The sequence below is a fragment of the Capra hircus genome, chromosome 1 (genome assembly GCF_001704415.2).
Source record: "Capra hircus breed San Clemente chromosome 1, ASM170441v1, whole genome shotgun sequence".
Lineage (NCBI taxonomy): Eukaryota > Metazoa > Chordata > Mammalia > Artiodactyla > Bovidae > Capra > Capra hircus.
In genome coordinates, this window is record NC_030808.1 from 2,006,256 (window position 1) to 2,032,544 (window position 26,289).

Sequence of the window (26,289 nt, forward strand, 5' to 3'; positions counted from 1 at the left end):
TATAGCTTAAAGAAGAAGACATATAACCACACCTAAGATGGTCTAGGCGTACGATTTAGGTGCAGTTCTCTCTGGTGACAGCTGAAATTAAACGACTGATTAATGTATTAGTCAACAAATATTCCCGGAAGGCCTTTACAGGCTCTCCAAATTAAAATCCATGCATCTAGGTTTTAGAAAAAGGAAGCAAGAATCAAGGGAGAAGGGAGAAATGGCAATTAAAGTATAATATTTTACTTTTTAGTTCACTAGTTGCCCTTTCAAAATTATATATTTGTTAGTAATGGGTTCATTTCAGTTCAGTTCAGTTCAATTCAGTCGCTCAATTGTATCTGACTCTTTGCGACCCCATGAATCGCAGCACGCCAGGCCTCCCTGTCCATCACCAACTCCCGGAGTTCACTCAGACTTACATCCATCGAGTCAGTGATGCCATCCAGCCATCTCATCCTCTGTCGTCCCCTTCTCCTCCTGCCTGGGACAGTACCTTGGATGTAATTAAATTAGCCTTGCATGGAAATTACTGAGTGGACTAGCTATAGTTATTTGTGGGGAATAATTCACTCTTAAAAGCAGTCACCCACCAAGGCACTGGTTCTCAGACCAGCTATGTCCTGTGATTTAAGGGTTAAGTGTGAAACAGACAATAAAATAAGAACTGTTACCTGTTAGAACTATGTTAGTTTCCACCAGGAACTTCTCAGCAGTGTGTGTGTGCCTGTGTATGTGTGTGTGTGTGCGTGCGTGCGCGTGCACATGCTCAGTCTCTCGGTCATGTCCACTCTTTGCACCTCCATAGACTGTAGCTCTCCAGGCTCCTCTGTCCATGGGATTTCCCAAGCAAGAATACTGCAGTGGGTTGCCATTTCCTACTCCAGCTTCTCAGTGGACAAAACCACAAAGTTTGCCACACTGCAACATTTGCAGCTCTGATGCTGAGTGATCACAGAAGATGGCAAGACACCTGGAAAAGGCAGGACACAGCCTGAGCTTCACACAAATGTCTCTTACTTGGGATGAACCCCATGATTGTTTGCGAGTGTGAGTAACCGGGTCTCTACAGAGGTAGGCGCAAGAAACTATTTTTTAAAACAAAAGCCCCTCTATCTTATCGATCAGTATTCAGAGAACTGATTCTGCCGAAAGAAGGATGTTTGAATCTGCTTGCTTGCTTAGGAAAGTAGCAGTGTCATCCTTTAAACTTGAGGAATTATAAACTTTATAGGCAGTTTCCTGGAAACACTGTTTAAAACTCATATTTGAGCGGCATTCATCATTTCAAAAAGAAAATCAGTGTGACCCTCCTCTGCCCCTTTTACTTGAGAACTGCTTGTGTCTAGCATGGTGGTGTCTAAATGGTGTGACCTTGAGCCCGTATGGGTGAAAAAGTTGTCAGCAGGCATTGACAATATGTGCATATTTATTTTATAAATTATAAGCATGTGCTGTACTAATATATCATGTACATTATAAAATATGCAATAAAATGGGGATTTAAAAGGATAAGGAATATATGGGACATATGGTTTTTTTACAAAACCGCTAGGGCTTCCCTGGTGGTCCAGTGCTTAAGAATCCACTTTGCAACACAGAAACACAGGTTCAATTCCTGGTCCAGGAGGATCCCACTTGCCATAGGGCCACTAAGTCCATGGACCGTAGCTACTGAGCCCACGTGCTGCAACTACTGAAGCCTGTGTGCCTAGAGCCGGTGCTCCTCAAGAAGAGAGGCCACTGCAACGAGAAGCCCAAGCATTGAAACGAGACAGTAACCCATGCACAGCAATGGAGACTCAGAGTGGCCCCAAATGAACAAATCACAACTTCTTTTAAAGAAATAAAAGAGAGACGAGAAATGGCTTCAAGTCTAACATGTCTTTTGAGTCCATCACCATAGGTGAACAGAGGACCTCCGTTCTCTGGTGTAAGAGAATTTCTTAATCCCTCCTATCACATAGTAAAATGACATAAATAACACATTATGGGTCTGGGGTCCAGTCTTTCTGACCTCCACTTCTCCCCTGCGGCAGCTTTCTGTGACCGTGGTATTGTCTCTGAAATCCAGCTGCATTTCTGCTCCCTTCCAAAGTTTCATTCCACCACTGCTTCTAGAGCATTTTTTTTTTCCTCCCTCATGAAACACTGCTCTCATTTTTAACAGCCTTTTACTATAATCTTTCTTCTCATCAAAGGAAAGTACCTCTTTCCTCTGTGAAAGTGTTAGTCGCTCAGTCGTGTCTGATTCTTTGTGACCCCATGGACTGTAGCCCTCCAAGTTCCTCTGTCCATGGAATTCTCTAGGCAAGAACACTGGAGTGGGTAGCTATTCCCTTTACCAGGCGATCTTCCCAACCCAGGGGTCAAACCTGGGTGTCCTGCACTGCAGGCGGATTCTTTACATCTAAGCCACCACGGAGGCCCTATATCTTTCCTTTGGTGGCTCACACAAAATGAAACGTTCTTCTGTGGATAATTTCATATCGAAGCCAAATCTAGGAACTCAGTTCAGTTCAGTTCAGTTCAGTCGCTCAGTCGTGTCCAACTCTTTGCGACCCCATGAATCGCAGCACGCCAGGCCTCCCTGTTCATCACCATCTCCCGGAGTTCAGTCAGACTCATGTCCATCGAGTCAGTGATGCCATCCAGCCATCTCATCCTCTGTCGTCCTCTTCTCCTCCTGCCCCCAATCCCTCCCAGCATCAGAGTCTTTTCCAATGAGTCAACTCTTTGCATGAGGTGGCCAAAGTACTGGAGCTTCAGCTTTAGCATCATTCCTTCCAAAGAAATCCCAGGGTTGATCTCCTTCAGAATGGACTGATTGGATCTCCTTGCAGTCCAAGGGACACTCAAGAGTCTTCTCCAACACCACAGTTCAAAAGCATCAATTCTTCGGCGCTCAGCCTTCCTCACAGTGCAACTCTCACATCCATACATGACCACAGGAAAAACCATAGCCTTGACTAGACAGACCTTAGTCGGCAAAGTAATCTCTCTGCTTTGGAATATACTGTCTAGGTTGGTCATCACTTTTTTTCCAAGGAGTAAGCGTCTTTTAATTTCATGGCTGCAGTCACCATCTGCAGTGATTTTGGAGCCCAGAAAAATAAAGTCTGACACTGTTTCCACTGTTTCCCCATCTATTTCCCATGAAGTGATGGGACTGGATGCCATGATCTTTGTTTTCTGAATGTTGAGCTTTAAGCCAACTTTTTCACTCTCCTCTTTCACTTTCATCAAGAGGCTTTTTAGCTTCTCTTCACTTTCTGCCATAAGGGTTGTGTCATCTGCATATCTGAGGTTATTGATATTTTTCCTGGCAATCTTGATTCCAGCTTGCGTTTCTTCCAGTCCAGTGTTTCTTCCAGTCCAGTGTTTCTCATGATGTACTCTGCATACAAGTTAAATAAGCAGGGTGACAATATACAGCCTTGATGTACTCCTTTTCCTATTTGGAACCAGCCTGTTGTTCCATGTCCAGTTCTAACTGTTGCTTCCTGACCTGCATACAGATTTCTCAAGAGGCACGTTAGGTGGTCTGGTATTCCCATCTCTCTCAGAATTTTCCACAGTTTTTTGTGATCCACACAGTCAAAGGCTTTGGCATAGTCAATAAAGCAGAAATAGATGTTTTTCTGGAACTCTCTTGCTTTTTCCATGATCCAGCCGATGTTGGCAATTTGATCTCTGGTTCCTCTGCCTTTTCTAAAACCAGCTTGAACATCAGGGAGTTCACAGTTCACGTATTGCTGAAGTCTGGCTTGGAGAATTTTGAGCACTTCTTTACTAGCATGTGAGATGAGTGCAATTGTGTGGTAGTTTGAGCATTCTTTTGCATTGCCTTTCTTTGGGACTGGAATGAAAACTGACCTTTTCCAGTCCTGTGGCCACTGCTGAGTTTTCCAAACTTGCTGGCATATTGAGTGCAGCACTTTCACAGCATCATATTTCAGGATTTGAAACAGCTCCACTGGAATTCCATCACCTCCACTAGCTTTGTTCGTAGTGATGCTTTCTAAGGCCCACTTGACTTCACATTCCAGGATGTCTGGCTCTAGATTAGTGATCACATCATCATGATTATCTGGGTCGTGAAGATCTTTTTTGTACAGTTCTTCCATGTATTCTTGCCACCTCTTCTTAATATCTTCTGCTTCTGTGAGGTCCATACCATTTCTGTCCTTTGTCGAGCCCATCTTTGCATGAGATGTTCCCTTGGTATCTCTAAGTTTCTTGAAGAGATCTCTAGTCTTTCCTATTCTGTTCTTTTCCTCTATTTCTTTGCACTGATCACTGAAGAAGGCTTTCTTATCTCTTCTTGCTATTTTTTGGAACTCTGCATTCAGATGCTTGTATCTTTCCTTTTCTTCTTTGCTTTTCGCCTCTCTTCTTTTCACAGCTATTTGTAAGGCCTCCCCAGACAGCCATTTTGCTTTTTTGCAGTTCTTTTCCATGAACTACTCTAAGCTAAATCAGCTTAGAAACATCTATCCTTCCACTGCACTGTTTAACAAACTTCCCATTAAGCTTCTTGATCTGTTTAGCAATGTTTTCTGGACGTCTTCCAAAGCTATTTGCTAACAAGAGACACGTTCTAACCATCTTATCTTCTGGGCGTTGTTTTGGTCATTTCCACCTCACCAGGAGAATACCATTTCCCCAGCTGTCAGTGAATTTTCATCTTTAGCTCTAACTGGGCTATCACATAACTTTATGCATTTTTGTAAATTTTTATTGGAATACAGTTACTTCTCAATGTTCTGTTAGTTTCTGCTGTGTAGCAAAGTGACTCAGCCATGTGTATACATATATCCCCTCTGTTTTTGGATCCCACTTAGGTCACCACAGAACATTGAGTAGACTTCCCTGTGCTATATCTCATTAGTCATCTATTGTATACACAGTATGTGTGCTCAGTAGCTCAGTCGTGTCTGACTCTGTGACCCCGTGGACTGCAGCCCTCCAGGCTCCTCTGTCCATGGGATTCTCCTGATAAGAGTACTGGAGTGGGTTGTGCTTTCCTTCTTCCAGGGGATCTTCCTGACACGGGGATCAAACCCAGGTCTCTAGCACTAAAGGCAGATTTTTTACCATCCGAGCCACCAGGGAAAATAGTAAATATATGTCGATCCCAATCTCCCATATCATATGACTTTAAGTAGCACTGGAAAACTCCAGAATTTCATCTTCATTTTCTGGATTCTATGTCTTCCTAACAGTGATGACCTCACACAGTCAGTTCTCAAGGCGCACACACACAGGGTGAAGACCATGCGTCAAGAGAGTGGGTGTGAAATCACACTTCAGATGGGCTTCCCAACAGCTGCAAACTTCTCTGCCTGATTTCTTGTTAGATCTGGTCAGCCCTCACCATTCTGAGTAGGAAAGACATGCAGAATCCCCACTGCCTCTGATCTAGCTTTCTTTGCAGATTTCTTTTTCAGTCATTGTTCAATTGGAAAGACTTGATTTATGAAGGGCTTCCCAGGTGGCGCTAGCAGTAAAGAAGTCGCCTGCCAATGAAGGTGACCTAAGAGACCTGGGTTCAACCCCTGAGTCAGGAAGATTCCCTAGAGTAGGAATCAGCAACCCACTCCAGCATTCTTGCCTGGAAAACTCCATGGACGGAAGAACTTGGCAGGCTATACAGTCCATGGGGTCGCAAAGAACCTGTCACAACTGAAGCAACTTAGCACGCACAGCACAATTTAGTCAAAACCCTCGTAGCTCAGTACATAAAGAGTCTGCTTGCAATGCAGGAGACCGGGGTTCGATTCCTGGGTCAGGAAGATCCCCTGGAGCAGGAAATGGCAACCCACTCCAGTATCCTTGACCGGAGAATCCCATGGACAGAGAGAGCCCGGCGGACTACAGTCTATGGGGTTGCAAGAGTCAGGCACGACTGAGCAACTAAGCACACATATACAGATGTGCTGCTAAGTCACTTCAGTCGTGTCCGACTCTGTGCAACCCCATAGACGGCAGCCCACCAGCCTCCACCGTCCCTGGGATTCTCCAGGCAAGAACACTGGAGTGGGGTGCCATTGCCTTCTCCGACACACACAGACATGGAAACATGTAAATTCCCTCACCTGGGCACTTATAAACTGCAGGTGGCAGAAGCATACATGTGACCAAAGCATGAGGGCACCACGGTTCAGCACAGACTCCCAGCTGCACCTCCCTCACCTGTGACACAGGACGCCTGGTGCCCAGACTAGGTGAAGAAGCTGTGGTCGATTTCACTCTTGTTTTCTAGAGAAGTCAATGTAAAGAGTGGCTTTCTCATCTACCCTGCTTTAGAGGTGAATGTTTGAGGGGCTCTGCTCCCCAGTTTTTAAGACCACACAAGCCCCAGTGCCCCTAAGTGGGGACCCCAAGGAGCCAAGAGAAACAGGAGCAAAAAAGGCAATAAGAAGCTGAAGGGAAAAGAAGCTTGAGTCTCTTGCGAGTCAGCCCAGAGCTTAGCTCTGTGGGAGAATGTTTTAAAAACACCTCAGATAAAAAGTGCTCCCCGAGAAGCAGTTTTTGCTCCTCTTTTCTCCCACGTTCAGGAAACTCAACCTCACATGAGTTTCAATTAACAGCTCAGATCAAGTGTCGGCCATTGGGAAACACTCCAGGTTTCAGAGCTCTCTCTCTCTCTTTTTTTTTTTTCCATAAAGAACTGAGAAAACCAGTACAGGGCCCCACTCACCCCTGACAAGTAGCGCTCGAGCTTCTTGTTTAGGAGGAAGTAGATGGCGAGGATGTGGCAGGCGCGGTTGGAGAGCACGGTGTTGATCACATCGCTGTTCTTGTAGCCCAGCTTCTCGGTCATGTGCAGCACCACGCTGGGGCTCAGGTCTTCCAGGGAAATCCTGCTCGACAGAGGGACAGAGAACCAGTTACTGTGAGGCTCCGGGGCCCCCTTAGTGATGCTCACAAGCATGGCAGCACAGAAACCCCCTCCCACCCTCAAACACCCCCTCCCACAAGGGCTCCCTCCTAGATAGTCAGTCCACTCATTCATTCACTTGACTTATTATGAACCGTTAACATACACAACAAAAGAAAGGGAATAGTCTAATTACCCTATGTGTACATGCTAAGTTGCCTGACTCGTGGCTGACTATGCGAGCCTACGGACTGTAGCCTGCCAGGCTCCTCTGTCCATGGGATTCTCCAAGGAAAGAATACCAGAGTGGGGTGCCATGCCCTCCTCCAGGGATCTTCCCGACCCAGGGACTGAACCCGCGACTCTTGTGTCTCCTGCATTGGCAGGCAGTTCTTTACCATTAGTGCCATCTGGGTATTACCCTATGTGGGTACCCAATAAGACATTACTTTGTCAACAAAGGTCCTTCTAGCCAAGGCTATGGTTTTCCCAGTGGTCATGTATGGATGTGAGAGTTGGACTGTGAAGAAGGCTGAGCGCCGAAGAATTGATGCTTTTCAACTGCGGTGTTGGAGAAGACTCTTGAGAGTCCCTTAGACTGCAAGGAGATCCAACCAGTCCATCCTAAAGGAGATCAGTCCTGAGTGTTCATTGGAAGGACTGATGCTGAAGCTGAAACTCCAATACTTTGGCCACCTGATGCAAAGAGCTGACTCATTGGAAAAGACCTTGATGCTGTGAAGGATTAAAGGCGGGAGGAGAAGGGGACGACAGAGGATGAGATGGTTGGATGGCATCACCGACTCAATGGACATGGGTTTGGGTAGACTCTGGCAGTTGGTGATGAACAGGGAGGCCTGGCGTGCTGTGATTCACGGGGTCGCAAAGAGTCGGACCCGACTGAGGGACTGAACTGAACTGAACTGAGTACCTGGTTGAACTAACTGTTAGCACTTTGCCTTTCTTTCTTTCTTTCTTTCTCCCTTTCTGTTTTCTTTTTCTTTTTCCTGTCCTTCCTTCTTCCCTTCGCTTCCCTCTTTCTTCCTTTACTAAAGTATTTCAAATCACAAACATTTTTTCCCTAAACACCTCTGGATGCATCTTTAAAAACCAATGACATCTCCTGCAGGATTATAATACCTTCAATATATCCCCAAAGTTTTAGAAATCTCTTAATATTCTCTGATATCTAGACTATATTCCAATTTCCCTATTCATCCCAAATTTCTTTACAATCTGACATTTTTTTTCCTTAAAATGTATTTATTGAAATGGGTAGAGCCCACGTAGCTTGAGTGGATGTTGGGTTGGGAAAGAAGGGTATTCAGGAGTCAGCCCAGACCATGTTTAAAGGAACAATGTGAGCTCACAAGTTCACAAAGAGGGGATCTGGGACTCAGCTGTGAAGTTGGATGCTCTCAGAGGACAGGTTAAAACTTCTATACAAGAGTGATATGAAGATAAACTCCCTTGGGATAAAATGCCCCTAAAATGAATGCCAGGTGAGTATTTGTCTCCTTATTTGCTCATTCAAGCCCCTGCTTCATGGAGTTTACATGGCAATGGGGAAGAGAGAAAATAAATCCATTTATTCTTCACAATAGTCTTACAAGGGTCCCAGAGCTTCCCTGGTGGCTCAGTGATAGAGAAACCACCTGCCAATGCAGGAGATGTGGGTTCAGTCCTTGGGTTGCGGAGATCCCCTGGAGAAGGAAATGGCAGCCCACTCCAGTACCCTTGCCTGGAAAATCCCATGGACAGAGGAGCCTGGCGGGCTACAGTCCATGCAGTTGCAAAGAGTTGGTCATGACTTAGCAACTAAACAACAACAACAAACCATTACTATCCCCATTCAACAGATGAAGAAACTGAGGCCTGCAGCAGGAAAGTAACTTGTCCAGGGGCACACTGGCAAGAAGTAGCAGCGATGCAGAACATGAAAGCAGGAGAAGGGCATAGGGAATATATGCGTTGGTAGTGGAGGTGTGTCATCAGATACAACATTCTACATTCCTGAAGAGAGAGGCAAGGACAGTAGTCTGTGAGCAGAAAGCAGGCACATCTGGCTAGAAAGCTCTGTAGCCCCGCCAAAGAGTCTGGAGACATTTTTGGTGGAACTTCTGAACCATGACACTAGGAAAAACCACAGGTACAACCCCATAGTGGTGCAGAAGAAGAGACCGACTTGCCAAGCTCACAGGGGCAGCAAGGGCAGACCTGGGTCTGCTGGCCATTGTAACTAGGTCAGCTCTCCCTCCCCTAGGTCTGGCTAAGTGCCACCCAAACAAAAGGTGTCCGAGAAACCACAAAATCTGCCTTCCTCACTCCTGTTGGCTACAAAAATCGCAAATTCTAGAAACCGTTTGGAGTAGGCTTGCTATGATTAATAGTTAAAAATAATAACACTTGTTTTAAAAGGATATGATTGGGAACGCATGTAAGAATTAAAGATTTTAAAATTAAAAAAAAAAAAAAGATATGATTACTTGAAGGTTGCCAAAGCACTTAACACAGAAAACACAACTGTTTGAAACTACCTGGTAATATCCACGTGCCCCTGGCCATGCCCTTGATCAATGAAACCACGCCTACTTGACCCCACTCCTGGCCAATGAGATCACTGCTCTTTTATGTTGGCCAATCAGACCACAGCCTCATGGCCACTCCTGCAGCCAATCAGATCATGATTTTTGTGATTCCACCCCAGCCAATCATCCATGGCTGCCGTTTGGACATCTCCACCCTCTACCTGGAGCAGGTCCTGGAAGGGAGTGTGCTCTGGGTGTGAGATGCCACCAGGATGGGGCTGGAGTCAGAGGAGAGAGGAGAAAAGTGAGCAGTCTCTGTCCTTCCTACCCACTGTCTTCAAAAACAGGTGAGCTCTGCCAAACGTAGACTGTGGACTGGCTCTTGACTAACAGCAATATTTTGAATGTTTTCAATATGCAATGTATATATTGAGTGCCTGAAGAATCCCATGGGCAGAGGAACCTGGCAAGCTATATATAGTCCATGGGGTCACAAACAGTCGGACACGACTTAGCAACTCAACCACCACCAACCATACTTGTATCAGTTGTTGAATTTGTATTACCTCTCCAAGTTTTGATGATATAAACAACATTTTTAAAGTGTTCTTAGAATAAGAGGTATAATTTTGAGTCAATATGCATTAAATTCAATTTCATTCCAGTTTGGTCTAATTCTGTCCTTTGTTACCAATGACCTGCTTTCCCTCCCTTCCATCTCCAGAGCTAACCTCAGGTGTGCGAGACAGTCCCAGGCAGGGTGATGGAGGAGGCAGCCAAGATCTGCTCTAGAAAAAAATGTCTGCTGCCGGAACAGAGAGGTGAGCCTGGTATACAGCAGACAGCTGTAACTGACTGGCATGAACTTATTATAAAAAGTTTCCTTTTAAAGATATTTTCTTCTTGCCTCTTGCAGGTCAACTCAGAGGCTTGAATGAATTAACAGAAGGCTTTACAGAACAGAGATAGAAAACATGAGACCTTTATTTTCTCTTTCCCAACTGTAAAACGCTGACTAATTAAATCTGGGGCTACATACGTTGAGAAGCTATAAAATAGACTTCAAAAAGAAAATATTCCTTTCTCCAGTTGCATGTTTTTATTTTGTTTATCTGTGTCCTGGCAAATTCAGAAAAATAATTATCAAGGGCACTTTTTTTTTTTTTTTGCATTCTATCTTTTTCAAAATAAAGACTAAGGAAGATGTGTCTTTTCTAATAGTTTAGATTTCTGGTTTCATTACTTTAAAAATTGGACATTGGTTTGCCTCGAAAAATTGGACATTGATTTGCCTCATTAAATGAGTAATGAGCCTTACCTAAAGAGAAGGCATTGAGCTGCTGCTTTCCTTCATATGCAAGTTCTCAATCATTTTTACAATCTACCCAACTAGATCTTGAACAGCCTTTATGCCTCTGACCAAGTCCAAATGCAAAAAGGACCAAACTGGCAGAACCAGTACAGGTAACTAGAATTTAAGATTTAATCTACAAAAGGCTGTTTATAACCCGTGGAGAAGTGACAAAATGAGCCAGGCATGAATCTCTGAATGAAGATGCAACCGGCAAGGAGGGAGGGCTGTGTCTATAATAGCTGCTTCACGCCTTTCAACACCTGCTGCACTGAGGGGGTTGAGTCTGCTCATTTAGATGGTGATTACATTAGGTTAATGACTCATTTGGCCGCCACCAGTGCCTGCTCCCTTATAGAGAGCATAGCTGTGTACTGCCAGGCAGCGTGAGCCTGGTAATGAGGCTCGGCCCCTTGGCTTCGCTTTCCATCTCACGTTGGGCTAATATTTCTGGTGTCTATTTCAGGTACTAGCCCACATTGAGCCAGTGCTGGAAACCAGCAGTCTGTTTCCAGGTTCCCTTGGTAACCCAAGTCCCCTAGACTTTGTTTAAATTACCTCTCATGAGTCAAAGGCTAGAATTCTAGATGGCAGCTCTCTCTGGCCAAAGCAAGTGTCAGTGGGGCCCAGGAGCCAGGTTGCAGGTCCCAGCACTGTCCACCCACGCCCTAGGAAGCCCCTCAGAGCCTCCTCCCCAGGACGGAGCTCTGCCTGCCCCTCGTGTTTGGAGAAGCTGGTGCTGCAGCTTTCACAGGGCTCGGGGCCTGTTTCCAGACTGTCCTGGGCGGACGTCACCCCCTTCCCTGCCCTGTCACTGCTCTACGAGTCCCCCTTCTTCAGTGGCCCCCGCATCGTCACTTGGGCTTCAGATCTAGAATGTGCAGGCCCCTCTAGGTCTGAAGGAAGAAGGACTCTAGGTGGGTCTCAGTCCTGGAAGGTATTTGACCCCTGGGGTCTTCGCATTTGCTCTAAAGTTACCAAAGGGTGGGGGCCTTCCCTGGTGGTCCAGTGGTTGGGGCTACGCCTTCTAAGGCAGGGGGTGCAGGTTCCGTCCCTGGTCAAGGAGATGGGATCCCACATGCCTCAGCCAAGAAAAACCCAAAACATAGCCCAGAAGCAGTATTGTAGCAAATTCATTAAAGACTTTAAAAAATAATGGTCCACATTAAAAAAAAAAAAAAATCTTAAAAAAATTTTTTTACAAAATAAAGTCACCAAGGGGAGGGTCCTTATTCCCCTAACTCAGACTAGTGAGCAGTATGTCAAACGAGTAGGGGAAAAGTGCAAGGAAGTATTTTCCTGTGTGACTCTTTGCCACCCCATGTCGCCCTCCAGGCTCCTCTGTCCATGGGGTTCTCCAGGAAAAGAATTCCGGAGTGGGTAGCCATTCCCTTCTCCAGAGGATCTTCCGACCCAGGGATCACATCCAGTTCTCTGGCTTTGCAGATGGATTCTCGACTATCTGAGCCACCAGGGAAGCCCAGGATTTGCCTGTACTTGTTCACAAGTCTGTAGTCGACACCCCCACTGGGGGACACGTGGGCCGTCACAAGGTGTCCCTCCGTGTTTCCATACTGTGGGCTCCTGCCTGGAAGCTTCCTCGTGGACTCCTTCTCGAGCAAATGGCACAGGGAAACACGGGCTGAAGCCTTTCCCGCCTTTCTTCCTGCCCCCAACATTTCAGAGCAGGGACTCAGGGCTGAAACAAACATCAGAGCAAAGAGGTGGCAGAAGAGGAGCCCGTGGTTCATTTTGAAGGGACGGGGGCAATTCCACTGGATTCCAGCCGATGCTGGCAGGACAGCTCGAGTGGACACACACACACACTCATACACACTCTCAAACAGATACACTCAGACACTCCAACAGACACATGCATACTCACATACCCTCACACACTCAACACAGATTCACACACTGAAACACATACACTCACACACAGACACCCACAAACAAGCATACTCAGACACACACACACACACTCACTTGCTCACTCAGGCCTTAGCTCATCTAAACAGTCCCTCTGTGTGAATTAGAAAGAGGTGCTGCTCAAGAAAGACACAGGCCTTCAGCAGCAGGTTTGAGGAGGGGAGAGTAGCCTGGACTTCAGTCCCCACGTACCCTCTGGCAGGTGCCCCCTGAAGGGTGCACTCTGCACAACCATGTGGGATGGCCCTGCCTACACTTCTCCTGGTGCATGGAGGGGAGCCCCACATGCAGACCTGTGGGTGCAGAGAGGGGCAGGGCAGCCAAGAGAAGATGTGGTTTTCCCTTGAGTCACACAGACCATCCTCTCCACAACTATTCAGGGCTTGTAAGACAGGCCCCATCTCGCCTGAGGAGGGGTCCCTCTGCGTGCACTTAGTACCTGTTGGGATAGGTGATGTTACACGGCACTTTGCCCACGTAATTCTCATTCAGCCAGCGATTCGCCAGTGCCTGCTGAATGTTGGGCCTCTTCACAGGATCTGGTTCCAGGAGAGAACGCAGGAAGTTCACGGCTCCTGTGAAGACATTGGGCTAACGTCACACGTGTTACAGGCTGAAGGCAGACCGAGGCAGGTGACCCACCACACCTCCCAGGCCACTGCTCATCTATTTTCTGGATCTTGGGGGGCCACTCGTCCAGAGTATAAGATATCTGTCCAAGGAGGTATCTGGAACATGGTAAAGCAGGAACTGGTGTGAGTCTCCCCACATACCATACTTTCCCAAACCCCTTGTGGTTTCTCTTGTGGTTCACTACTAAAGGTGAGCCAAAGAGGAATGGACGAATGTAAAAGGACAACGCTGGATCTCAAGGTGGGTTTTAAGGAATTTATACATAGGCCTTTCAGGTGGCCCTAGTGGTAAAGAACCCACCCGCCAATGCAGGAGATGTGAGAGATGCAGGTTCGACCCCTGGGTCGGGAAGATCTCCTGGAGGAGGGCGTGGCAGCCCATTCCAGTACTCCTGCCTGGAGAATCCCACGGACCAAGGAGCCCAGTGGGCTACAGTCCATGGGGTCACAAAGAGTGGGACATGACAGCGTCTAAACCACCATATATATTTATATGGAATTCCCTGGCAGTCCAGCGACTAAGACTCTGTGCTCCCAATGCAGATGGCCTGGGTTCGATCCCTTGTCAAGGAACTAGACCCCACATGCCACAACTAAAAGATCATGCATGCCAAGACTCAGATTCTTTTCCAGATTCATTTCCCTTATAGATGATTGTAAAATACTGAGTAGAGTTCCCTGTGCTACACATGCATCCTTTAAGATTATTTCAATGGAGACAAGAATACAACACTGAAGAAAACGCTTATAATGCACGTGAAGGTCACAGGCTCCAAAACTGTTGAGCATGAGAATATGCAGGTCCTCATATGGACAAAGACTGCCAGGGATTCCCTGAAAATGAAGATGCTCTCTCTTGCTTGAGTTTGGGGACCAGGATGTTTTCTTATGTATACTCATTTTATAAAGCACTGTGATAGTACCCTTGCAATAGAAAAAATATTCTTTTATGGAACTTTGTACATGATATCCCATTTCCAATATACCAAATAAAACTTTGTGGAAACGAATCTTAATTTGCTTGGTCACCAAACTTTTTAAATCTTTTTCTCTAAAGCTATTTTTTAGTTTCCTAAGATAATCCATATAGTTAAGGCTATTGTCTTTCCAGTAGTCATGTACAAATATGAGAAATGGACCATCAAGAATGCAGGGCACCAAAGAATTGATGTTTTCAAACTATGGTGTTGGAGAAGACTCTTGAGAGTTCCTTGGAAAGCAAGGAGATTAAACCAATCAATCTTACAGGAAATCAACCCTGAATACTCATTAGAAGGACTGATGCTGAAGCTGAAGCTCCAATACTTAGGCCACCTGATGTGAAGAGCCAACTCATTGAAAAAGACCCTGATGCTGGCAAAGATTGAGGGCAGAAGAGGGGTATGATGGAGGATGAGATGATTGGATGGCATCACTGATTCAATGAACATGAATTTGAGCTAGCTCTGAGAGATAGTCAAGGACAGAGGAGCCTGGCATGCTGCAGTCCAAGGGGCTGCAAAAAAGTTGGACATGACTTGGCGACTGAACAATATCAACAGGATAATCTAACCTTTCAAAGAAAAGTCGTAAAAGTTGTCACTTTCTCACAGGCTTCAGTTGTCATTTTAAAACTGTCCTTTGAAGAATGATGGGTATTATGGTCAACCATCTTTGCAAGGTAAAAATGAAGCTGTCAAGAGGGGCTAACTCTGATGCCAGAACCAACCCCAAAGAAAAAACTTTTGCTAGGTCAGGCCACCAGGTAACCCTTCCACGAAGGTTTCCAAACAGTGGATGAGGCCACTGGAAGGCCATTTCCTTTTGAGAATGCAATGGGTAAAAACATATGTGTAGATGACAATGCAGACATGAGAGGTATTTAATATTCTAAGTTTTATAGCTGGGTCTCCAAATACAACTTTTCTACAATGTTCTTCAGTGCTCTGAAGAGCAAATGGGGCTGTAACAGAGGGGTCTCTCTTGTTGGAACCTCCACCTCCCTTCTCTCCACTTCCCTATATTGTAAGGGCATTTGGATACTTAATTGGTCAAAGAAAAAAAGACTGTGAGCATAACGAGTTGAAACCAGGAGACTCTTCAGTTAATGATGTTTCTGAGACATCTCTGCTGTTGTCATTGTTTAGTTGCTCAGTTGTGTCCGACTCTTTGCGTCCCTGTAGACTGCAGCACACCGGGCCTCCCTGTCCATCACGAAACTCACGTCCATCGAGTCAGTGATGCCATCCAACCATCTTGTCCTCTGTGTCATCTTCTTGTCTCTTCTTGTCATTTTGTCATCACTCCCTTGTCATCTCCTCCTGCCCTCAATCTTTCCCAGCATCAGGGTCTTTTCCAATGAGTCAGTCTTTGCATCAGGTGGCCAAAGTATTGGAGCTTCAGCATCAGCCCCTCCAATGAATATTCAGAACTGATCTCCTTTAGGATTGACAGGCTGGATCTCCTTGCAGTCCAAAGGATTCTAAAGAGTCTTCTCCAACATCACAGCTCAAAAGCATCAATTCTTTGGTGCTCAGCCTTCTTTATGGTCCAACTCTTACATCTATACATGACTAATGGATAAACCATAGCTTTGACTAGACAGACCTTTGTTGACAAAGTAATGCCTCTGCTTTTTAATATGCTGTCTAGGTTGGTCATAACTTTTCTTCCAAGGAGCAAGCGTCTTTTAATTTCATAGCTGCAGTCACCATCTGCAGTGATTTTGGAGACCCCCAAAATAAAGTCTCTCACTGTTTCCATTGTTTCTCCATCTATTTGCCATGAAGAGATGGGACCAGATGTCATGATCTTAGTTTTTTGAATGCTGAGTTTTAAGCCAACTTTTTCACTCTCCTCTTTCACTTTCATCAAGAGGCTTTTTAGTTCCTCTTCACTTTCTGCCATAAGGGTGATGTCATCTGCATATCTGAGGTTACAGACATTTTTCCTGGCAATCGATTCCAACTTGTGCTTCATCCAGCCCAGCATTTCTCATTATGTACTCTGCATATAAGTTAAGTAAGCAGGGTGACAATATACAGACGTATTCCTTTCCCAATTTGGAACTAGTCTGTTGTTCCGTGTCCAGTTCTAACTGTTGCTTCTTGACCTGCATACAGTTTCTCAGGACGCAGGTAAGGTGATCTGGTATTCCCATTTCATAAAGAATTTTCCACAAGTACTTCTCTGCTATCTTCTTGATCAGTATTGTCATCGACAGGAGAATGTTGGATCCCACCAAAAAAAGATATCCCACATCCAAGGGCAAAGGAGAAGCTCCAACAAGACAGTAGGAGGGGTGAAATAGTGTTTAGAATTAAACCCCATAGCCACCAGAAATACTAAGAGGGCTCAAACAAAAGCTTGTGTGCACCAGGACCCAGATACTCCACAAGAGACTGGGCCAGACCTGCCTTTGAGTGTTTGCATGTCTCCTGTGCAGGCATGGGTCAGCAGTGGCCTGCCATGGGGACAGGGGCTCTGGCTGCAGCAGGCCTTGGAGGTGCAGCATGTGGCTTAAGTCCTCTTGGAGGAGATCGCCATCAGCCCCACCATAGAGCTGCCAACCAGACAACCCACAAACTGGAGAACAGTTATCCCAAAGAAGTTCTCTCACTGCTGCAAAAGTTCTAGGGTCCACAGCAGACTTCCCAACCTGGGGATCTGGCAAAGAGACTGAGAACCCCCAGGGAATTTGACTTGACGGCGAGTGGGATTTGATTACAGAACTTCCACAGGACTAGGGAAACAGACTCTTAGAAGGCACAAACAAAACCTTGTGCATCAGGACCCAGGAGAAAGGAGCAGTGACCCCACAAGAGACTGAGCCAGAGTTACCTGTGAGTGTCTAGGAGTCTCCAGCAGAGGCATGGGAAGACACTGGCCTGCCGCGGGTCAGGGGCACTGAATACAGCAGTTCCAGGAGCCACGGTGTACTGGCCTAAGTCCTTTAGAAGGAGGTTGCCATTACCCCTGCCAAACTACAGGGAGGGAACACAGCCCCACCCATCAGCAGAAAACTGGACATCTCTGTTGCTTACCCTCAAAGGACCTAAACAGCAACCCAGGCTTTTTCAGAGTATGATTTTACCCCGAAGAGCTAAGAACAGACTGGATGTGAGTTTTTGTTCTATTTTCAGAACCAAGCACTCTGCGCCATCACAAATCGCTGATGAGCACAAGTAATTTTAGTTCAGATCTCTACCAGTGAATTTTCTTTCTTTGGACATCGCAAATATTGCATTAGTATCCAAAAAGGATTTTGAAAATATCTTTGGAGCTCTTTGAAGTCTGTGTGAGGGTCTTGAATATCCCTATGACTCATGAGCAAAAGGCATAAAAATATTTTCCACTGTTCTGGAAAGCTGTGGGGGCCATGGCTACACATCCCACCCAGCACTTCTAAGCTAGTGCTTGGGGTCTCCATTCAGAGCCAGGCATAGGGATGACCCACCCAGGGTGTGGTCCCTCTCTGTGCCCCATGTCACAGGAGGTACACACTCCTCCAGTGCAAAACCTGTTTCCTCCAAGCATCAGTTTTCTGGAGCCTGGGCTGGCTTGTGTGAGCTCCATGACCCTGTGCCTTGGGAAAGAGCCCCATGAGGCAGGCGAAGCCATCAAATTCTTTGTTCTATTGCAGCCCGTGGGATGTTGAGAGAGATTTCACCTGTACCAGAGGCTCCTTCCCCATCAGCTCCCAGGAGAAAGCAGCAACAACAATTATTTGATGATTGAGGCTTCTCGGAAATCCTTTTCACCCTATCTATATAAATTCTTTTCTAGATTCTCATCATTATAGTTTATTACAAGATAATGACTATAGTTCCCTGTGCTATACAGTAGGACCTTGTTTATTTTATATATAGTCGTGTGTATCTGTTAATCCCAAACTCCTAATTATCCCTCCTCCCTTTGCCCTTTGGTAACTATAAGTTTGTTTTCCATGTCTGTGAATCTGTTTCTGTTTTATAAATAAATTATTTAAATCATTTTTTTTTAGATTTCACATATAAGTGATACCATATGATATCTGTCTCTAGCTGCCTGACTTTTTATGATAATCTCTAGGCCTACCCAAGTTGCTGCAATGGCATTATTTCCTTCCTTTTTATGGCTAAGTAGCATTCCAGTGGTGTGTGTGTGTGTGTACCACAATTTCTTTATCTAGTCATCTGTCAATGAACATTTAGGTTGCTTCCTTGTCTTGCTTATTGTAAATAATACTGCTACAAACATGTATCTTTTCAAATTAGAGTATTCTCCAGATACATGCCCAGGAGTGGGATTGATGGGTCATATGGTAATTCTGGCTTCCCCAGTGGCTTGAGGGTAAAGAAACCACCTACGATGCAGGCAACCCAGGAGATGTAGGTTCGATCCCTGGGTCGGGAAGGTCTCCTGAAGGAGGGCATGGCAACCCACTCCAGTACTCTTGCCTGGAGAATCCCATGGACATGGCAGCCTGGTGGGCTCCAGTCCAGAGGGTCGCAGAGTCAACATGACTGAAGTGACAGCACACACACATGCATGGTAATAACTCTAGTTTTAGTTTTTAGGGAACCTCTATACTGTCCTCCGTAGTGGCTGCACCACTTCACATTCCTACCAACAGTGTAGGATGGTTCCTTTTTTTCCCACACGCTCTCCAGCATTTATTATTTGTAGACTCTTTGATGATGGCCATTCTGACCAGTGTGAGGGGATACCTCATTGTCACTTTGATTTGCATCTCTCTAATAATGACTGATGCTGAGCATCTTTTCAAGTAAAATCAATAGGCACTGACACATCCCTCGCAGATGCTAACATCCTGCCTTTAGTATCACCTCAGTGACTTCATGGGGCAAAACCCGCTTGATCTAAAGTGAGTATCTGGAATGTGTTCAAAATGCCTTCCTTGAGGTGTAGTGATGAAAAGGTAACCATGGAAGCTGTGAAAGGCATTCACGACTCTGTGATGTACAAGCACCAACAAGCACAAAGAGAAACTCTGGAAGCCAGAATTGGAAAGATCCCAACAGCTTAAGCTTTCGAACTACATGGTGGGGAAGAGGGACAATTCTTGGAAAGCATGCAGAACAGACTCAACGGGCAATTACACTGTGCTCTCTTTCAGCTCAAATTTGGCAAAAATTCTTCCAACTTCATCTAAAAAAAGAGTATTGTTATACAGTAGATGTGGAGAGACCATTACAAGTATGAGTGATATAAATTAATAAAGACATGGTAATGAGACACTTAATAAAATGGCACATTCTCAATTTGGATATTTCGGTTTTAATATTACTCAAAACATGAGGACAACAGATAACACTGCCAAATCTGCGGTGGGGAGGGGAGGGGGGGCATCTTACACAAAATAAAGTAAGGAAAAATAGAAAAGCAACCCTTTATACATAGCTCAGTTGGTAAAGAATCCGCCTGCAAGGCAGGAGACCCCAGTTTGATTCCTGGGTTGGGGAGATCTGCTGGAGAAAGGATAGGCTACCCACTCCAGTATTCTTGGGCTTCCCTCATAGCTCAGCTGGTAAAGAATCCACCTGCAATGTGGGAGACCTGGGTTCCATCCCTGGGTTGGGAAGATCCCCTAGAGAAGGGAAAGGCTACCCACTCCAGTATTCTGGCCTGGAGAATTCCATGGACTGTATAGTCCATGGTTGCAAAGAATTAGACACAGCTGAGTGACTTTCACTTTCACTTTCAAAGAAGCAACTCAGTGCAGGAGGGAAGTTCAGATTTGGGGGTCAAGGGGAAGTAAATAAGAAACTGGAGAAGCTATATAATCTTGCTGGGACTCAGTTTCCTCCTTGATAAATTGGGAATAATAGAGCTTAACTTACAGAGTTGTTATGAGAACAGAAGATGCTATGAAAAGCACTTACCCATGGCCATTCAATAAACGGCAGCCACTCCTGTGCTGGAAGCTAGTATTCTGGGATGTGAACAAGCTGGTGTCACATGGTACCACAGATGAGGGTGCGCCAGCATGGTGGAAGGAAAAAGTGGTCAACTTGGGGTGCAAATAACAAAGAGCTGGAGAAGCAGGGGGCTGATGGAAAGCAGTGGCTGATGCCCAGAACTCGTGTCCTTCACTCTATAAACCAGAGAAGATGACCTGAGCTTCCTCACCATCAAGGGTGCAGTTCTGGGCCCTACTGGATCAGGCCAGATCTCATAGCTGAGTAGCCAAATGAGTCTGTGGGCTGGCTTCCCAGACCACACACTTTAACACGAGGGCCAGGCCAGGGACTCAGATTCCCTGAACAACCACTATGTGCCAACACTATGCTTGATAGCACAAACCTGGCACAAAAGGTTAAAGCCTGAGATGGATAGATATTTACATATCTTACTATTGGAGATCAGTCCTGAATATTCATTAGAAGGACTGATGCTGAAGCTGAAACTCCAATCCTTTGGCCACCTGATGCGAGGAACTGACTCATTTGAAAAGACCCAGATGCTGGGAAAGATTGAAGGCAGGAGGAGAAGGGGACAACAGAGGATTAGATGGTGGGATGGCATCACTGACTCAATGGACATGGGTTTGGGTGGACTCTGAGAGTTGGTGATGGACAGGGAGGCCTGGCGTGCTGCAGTCTATGGGGTCGCAAAGAGTTGGACACGACTCAGCGACTGAAGTGAACTGAACTGAAACATCTACTCATCTCAGGCTTTAACCCTCTGTGTTGGAATAGTAAGAGAATAAAAGAGGGGAGTGAAAGTGTTAGTAGCTCAGTTATGTCTAACTCTTTGCAATCCCATGGACTGTCCCACCAGGCTCCTCTGCCCATGAGATTCTCCAAGCAAGAATACTGGAGGGGGTTGCCATGCTCTTCTCCAGGGGATCTTCCCAACCCAGGGATCGAATCCAGGTCTCTTGCATCGCAGGCAGATTCTCTCCCACTGAGCCATCAGGGAAGTCAAAAGGGGCGGAGGGCATGTCCAAATTCCTATATCATAAAATCAGATATAAAAATGCATTTCATGCTTGTTCATGCTTGACCAATCAAGACTATAAGGTCCTGTACAGATATGAAGATCTCTAAAAAGCACACACAGAGTTTAAGTTCAGTTCAGAGTTTAAGGCCAAAGTCAAAACTGTCTATTCCAAGCAAGAGCTACGTGAGACTGGATAGCAACTCCAATGATACCAAAATTGCTTGGAACATTTCTAATATTTCTTTCGTTCCCTTCGGACTTTAAAAAAAAAGATATTTTCAGGGTGCAACTTTTACTTCTTTGAAGGCAAATTGAATTGTCACAATAAGAAGGCACCTAGAGCCTAGCCTGCTAATGCTGAGTAATAGTACTGAGATAAAAACAAGGTTGGTTCAAAAGCAATGAAACTGATTTCCTTGTGGTTTTAGTCTGCCTGTCCTTGCCCCGCTGCCCGACCCACCCCAGTGCCAATGGCAGGGACCCCCTCCTCCCACAGCCTGTGGCTCACACGAGTAATGCCACTTAATCAGATATTTCTGGCTTTTCACCTTCCAGACACATGGTAGGATTGCATTCCCTCAGCTCCTTTAGCTGGGTGAAGCCATGTGAAATGTTTTAGAAAGTTACAAGTTATGAGTGGAATGTTGGTGGGAGATTTCACTGCTGAAAACAGACCTCCTAGATTTCTGTTTCCCTCTGCTCAGATCAGACACATTTGAAATAGTGGCTGCCCCACTGGTCTGGGAGGCTGATTGACAAGAATGAGCAGGGAGGGATCAACTTCTGATCCAACTCTCCACAGATATGTAGCATGAATGAGACACGAATCTTGGTTGAATTCCCTAGTTGTTCAGTGATTAGGACTCCGAGCTTCCAAGGCAGGGGGTATAGGTTCAATCACTGCTCGTAGAGCTAAGATTCTGCATGCTACATGGCACAACCAACAAGAAGAAAAGAATCTTTGTTGTCTTATGCCACTGAGATCAGGGGGCTATTTGTTACTGCAGCATAACCTAGGCATCCTGACTAGTAAGTACAATGAGAAGCAGCTCTAGCTCTTCAGGGTCTCACTGGAATTCAAAGTGAACACTGTCTACTTTTTCCAGGCATGAAGTTAGAAACAACCTCCTACCTCCTATTATTCTTTGTATTGGGACACTTTAGACAAAACAGGCTCTGAACAATAAGAGGAACTTCAAAATCACTCTGAAAGATGGCAGCCCTATGATTATATAACTCTTAAAGAGACTACCTTGAAAGACTGCATTTATTTGTAAGTGTTAAATCTTACTTGTTACCACAATGAGGTATCATTGTATCCCTATCAGAATGGCTAAAATTAAAAACAGTGAGAGTACCAAATGCTGGCAAGGATGCAGAGAAACTGGATCACTCATGCCTTGCTAGAAAGAACACAAATGGTACAGCCACTAAGAACAGAAATGTAGCAGTTGCTTACAAAACCAATTATACACTTATTATACAACCCAGCTATGTCACTCAGACAAGTGAAAACATGTTCTCACAAAACCTGTATATAAATATTGACAGCAGATTTATTCATAGTATCTGGAAACAACTCAATATACTTCTGTAGGTAAATACATACACTATGGTAAATCTATACCATGGACTACTACTCAGCAAGAAAAAAACAAACAAAGATTTGGTGTGTGAAACGACTTGGATGGATCCCAAAGGAATTATGCTAAGTGAAAAGAAGAGATACAACTATATTGGATTTTTGAAAAGACAAAATTACAGAATTGGAGAACAGGTTAGTGGTGGCCAGGGGTTAGGCAAGGTGGGAGGTAGGGAGTTGGCTGAGGCTACAGAAGGGTAAGATAAGGAATTCTGGTCATGGAATTGTTCCATATCTTGACTTAATCATCACATGAATCTTCACATGTGGTGATGACACTGCAGAGAATTAAATACATGCCAACACAAGCGCATGTTCATCTGAATAAGGTCAACGGCCTTTAACCGAGTCCTAGTGGCAACCCTAAACTGCAGTTATTTGAGAGCCTATCAACGGGGGGAACTGGGTGAAGCGTAAACATATCTCTGCATGATTTCTCACAACTGCGTATGAGTCCACACTTACACCACAACCAGAAGTTTTTTATAACCTTAAGTGGCTAAAAACCAAAAACCCAACTGTATCTTTATTCTCCGTCCCCGTATCCTGGTTTATCTTCTTTATTTTTGGCTGTTCTGGGTCTTCATTGCTGCACGGTGTTTCTCTAGTTGCAGTGCACAAGCCTCTCTTTCTTGTGGAGCAGAGGTTCGATGGCGTGTGGGCTTCAGGAGCTGCGGTGCATGCCTGCAGGAGCTGCGGTTTCCAGCTCCAGAGCACAGGCTCAGTAATTGTGGTACAGGGGCTTAGCTGCTTTGAGGCAGGTGGGATCATCCCAGACCAGGGACTGAACCCGAGTCTCCTGCATTAGCAGGTAGATTCTTTACCACGGAGTCACCGGGGAAGCCCCTTTCCAACTTTCTTTAGAACACTTAAACTACTAAACATCACGTGTGTTTATCTGTTACTTTTTGTCCCCTCTGCTGATATGTAAGCTGTACATGGATAGAGACTGTTTTGTCTTCCTGGTGCCTAGAACATCTCTAGCACCAAGCTGATGCCCAGGATCGACTTGTGGAATAAGTGAGTAAATGTGAAATATGAATGAATGAATGTGCTTCCAATGCAGCACTGTCAACATTCTGGCAAGCTCTAAAACCTAAACAAAACAATTTGATCAACATTTTCCCATTTTCTAACTCCACAAGTTACAGGTCTCAGTGCAGAACTATTCCTTTTATAACAACAGAAACGTAACTCATCTTTCCAAGTACATAGTGCCTGCTTTGCTTTCAGCCTCCAGAGATTCAACACGCCTCAGCAGAGGTGAAAGAATGAGCCAAATTAGATAATTATAGAAGAATGCATTTCAGCTTGGGTGCAATTTGGCAAGCATAAATTCTAGGTCAGCTTCATGGATGCTTTATAAACGCAAGCAAAAAAAAAAAAAAAAAACACCAAAAAAACTAATAGTAGTCAAACAAAAATGCCCTATTTGAACCATGTGTCATAAGTTGAAATCAAATAATTACTCCTTTTTTTATTTTTTGGCCACATGCCTTATCTCAGTGAAGCTGAGTTTATAATATTCCAAGGAGCCAATTGCACTCATTTCCTGGATCTGAAACCAAACCTTAACGTGAACTGTTTACTGAAACGTGAACCAGCTGAAGTTTGAGAGTAATTTCCAAACACACCTGAGGATTCAGTCTAATCAAGTAACCGAACCCATATATATTTAAAAGCTTTTGAACAGACTTGGAAACTCATATTGCTAAACAAATCCCAGAACAAACTCGAATGAAACTAATAGTTCTTTACGGTGAGTTGACTAAGGAACACACAATAGCAATGTGATGATCAACCTTCTTTTTTCTGAGTCAACATTATAATATGGTGAGTTTTAACGCAACTCAGCCTGCAATTATTTTTCCAAGGGAGACTATACGATCCTTTAGACAGCTGTGTACTGCGTGCAGGAGGAGGAAGGAGGAAGTCAGGGGGGTCAGGATTATAACGGACAAAGAAAGGACTCAGAGGAGATGAAGGGAAGTGTCCTTAGAAATGGGAAACCCAACCGTTTCTGGAGACTTCGTTTTCATACTAGGAAGAGACAGAGGGCGGTCACAGGGTCGTCCAGACACCAAAGCTGCAGGACCCCGGACCCTGGAGCGGCAGGCGCGTTACCTGTGGAGAGCTGGGCGGGGAGCGGGTTCATTTCTTTGTCCACCATCTTCTGGTACAAGGCCCTCAGGCTGAACGGCTCCACTGTGAAAGGCAGGGTCCCGGTCAGCATGGCATACATGTTCACACCTCTGAAAGGAGAGACGCAGCAGAGCGTGAGACCGGAAGCGACCCGGGAAGAAGGCAGAGCGGCCAGGGCCGTGGGGAAGCTGGGTCCCGCCGCCTCCGCGTCCGCCTCGGCGCTGCTCGGCCATTCCTAGAGCGCTCAGCCCCGCGCCGAGACAGGAAGCGTGGAAGGCGCGAGCGGAAGCGCAGCGGGGGAGACTCGGACCCTGGTGACAACAGGGGCTTAAAGAGCGTCGGGGTGACACAAACGAGCTTATTATAAAACAGGGACAGACTTAGAAAAGAAACGTGGGGTAACCAAAAGGGAGAGGCAGCGGGACAACTTAGGAGTTTGGGATTAACATACACACACGCCATAACATGGCACAGGGGAACTCCACTCAATATTCTGTAATAACCTATATGGGAAAGAATCTGGAAAAGAATGAATCCATGTATCTGAATAACTGAAGCACTTTGCTGCACACCTGAAACCATCACAATACTGTAAATCAACTATCTTTCAATATAAAATAAAAATTAAAAAAATAAATTCAAGGACTTTCCTGGAGGTCCTGTTAAGACTCCACACTTCCACTACAGAGGACATGGGTTTGATCCCTGGTCGGGGAACTAAGATCCCACGGGCCATGGGGCACAGCCAAAAAAATTAACTAACCAACTTTTAAAAAGTAAATAAAGAGCTTCAGAAGCTACCCCCGTAAGGAGGGGAAACTATGTCCTTTTCTTCCGGAAGGAAGTCTAGACCAAATGATGTGAAAAATGCCTGGGGAATCTTGTGTAAGTATGAACCTAGAATAAAAGTAGTTCCGCCATGATGTGGTTTTCAAGTGCTTACAAGGTGGAGCCCGGAGGAGACCAGATCAAAAAGTACATGGCAAGCCCCTCCACGGGAGGGCAAGTCGCAGTCTGGCTAGCCTGCGTGGCTACTCCTCAGCCCTGGGAGACAGAAGCCTCACACCCCAAACTGGTGTTTCGCTCTTCTCTTGAAATCCGTTTTGGCCTGTACCTAGAGAAATTCCTCTGGAGGTGGGGAAGAAGGGAGATCTCTTTCCCACTCTTATTTTTCGTATCATTTTTTATTGGGAGATTCTGCCATCCAGCTCACATGTGGTCAAAATGCCTTCCAAATGGGCTTCATTACCTACATCCAAAACCAAACT

At 45.4% G+C, this 26,289-nt stretch overlaps 1 protein-coding gene and 1 long non-coding RNA gene across 2 annotated transcripts in view; one reads left to right on the forward strand and one right to left on the reverse strand.

The window, feature by feature from the left end:
- The window catches only part of HUNK (hormonally up-regulated Neu-associated kinase), a 133,419-nt gene that overhangs the window by 25,962 nt on the left and 81,168 nt on the right, over window positions 1-26,289 (reverse strand). Inside the window, exons 5-7 of the mRNA XM_018048110.1 lie at window positions 25,004-25,131; window positions 13,122-13,257; window positions 6,695-6,857 (exon numbers count right to left, since the gene is read on the reverse strand). Coding sequence (XP_017903599.1) covers window positions 6,695-6,857; window positions 13,122-13,257; window positions 25,004-25,131 — 427 coding nt within the window. The remainder of the gene's footprint in view (window positions 1-6,694; window positions 6,858-13,121; window positions 13,258-25,003; window positions 25,132-26,289) is intronic.
- Window positions 9,674-10,412, forward strand: LOC102177836. The gene is made up of 3 exons (XR_309700.3): window positions 9,674-9,749; window positions 10,127-10,223; window positions 10,319-10,412. It is a non-coding gene; the product is annotated as an uncharacterized LOC102177836 (long non-coding RNA).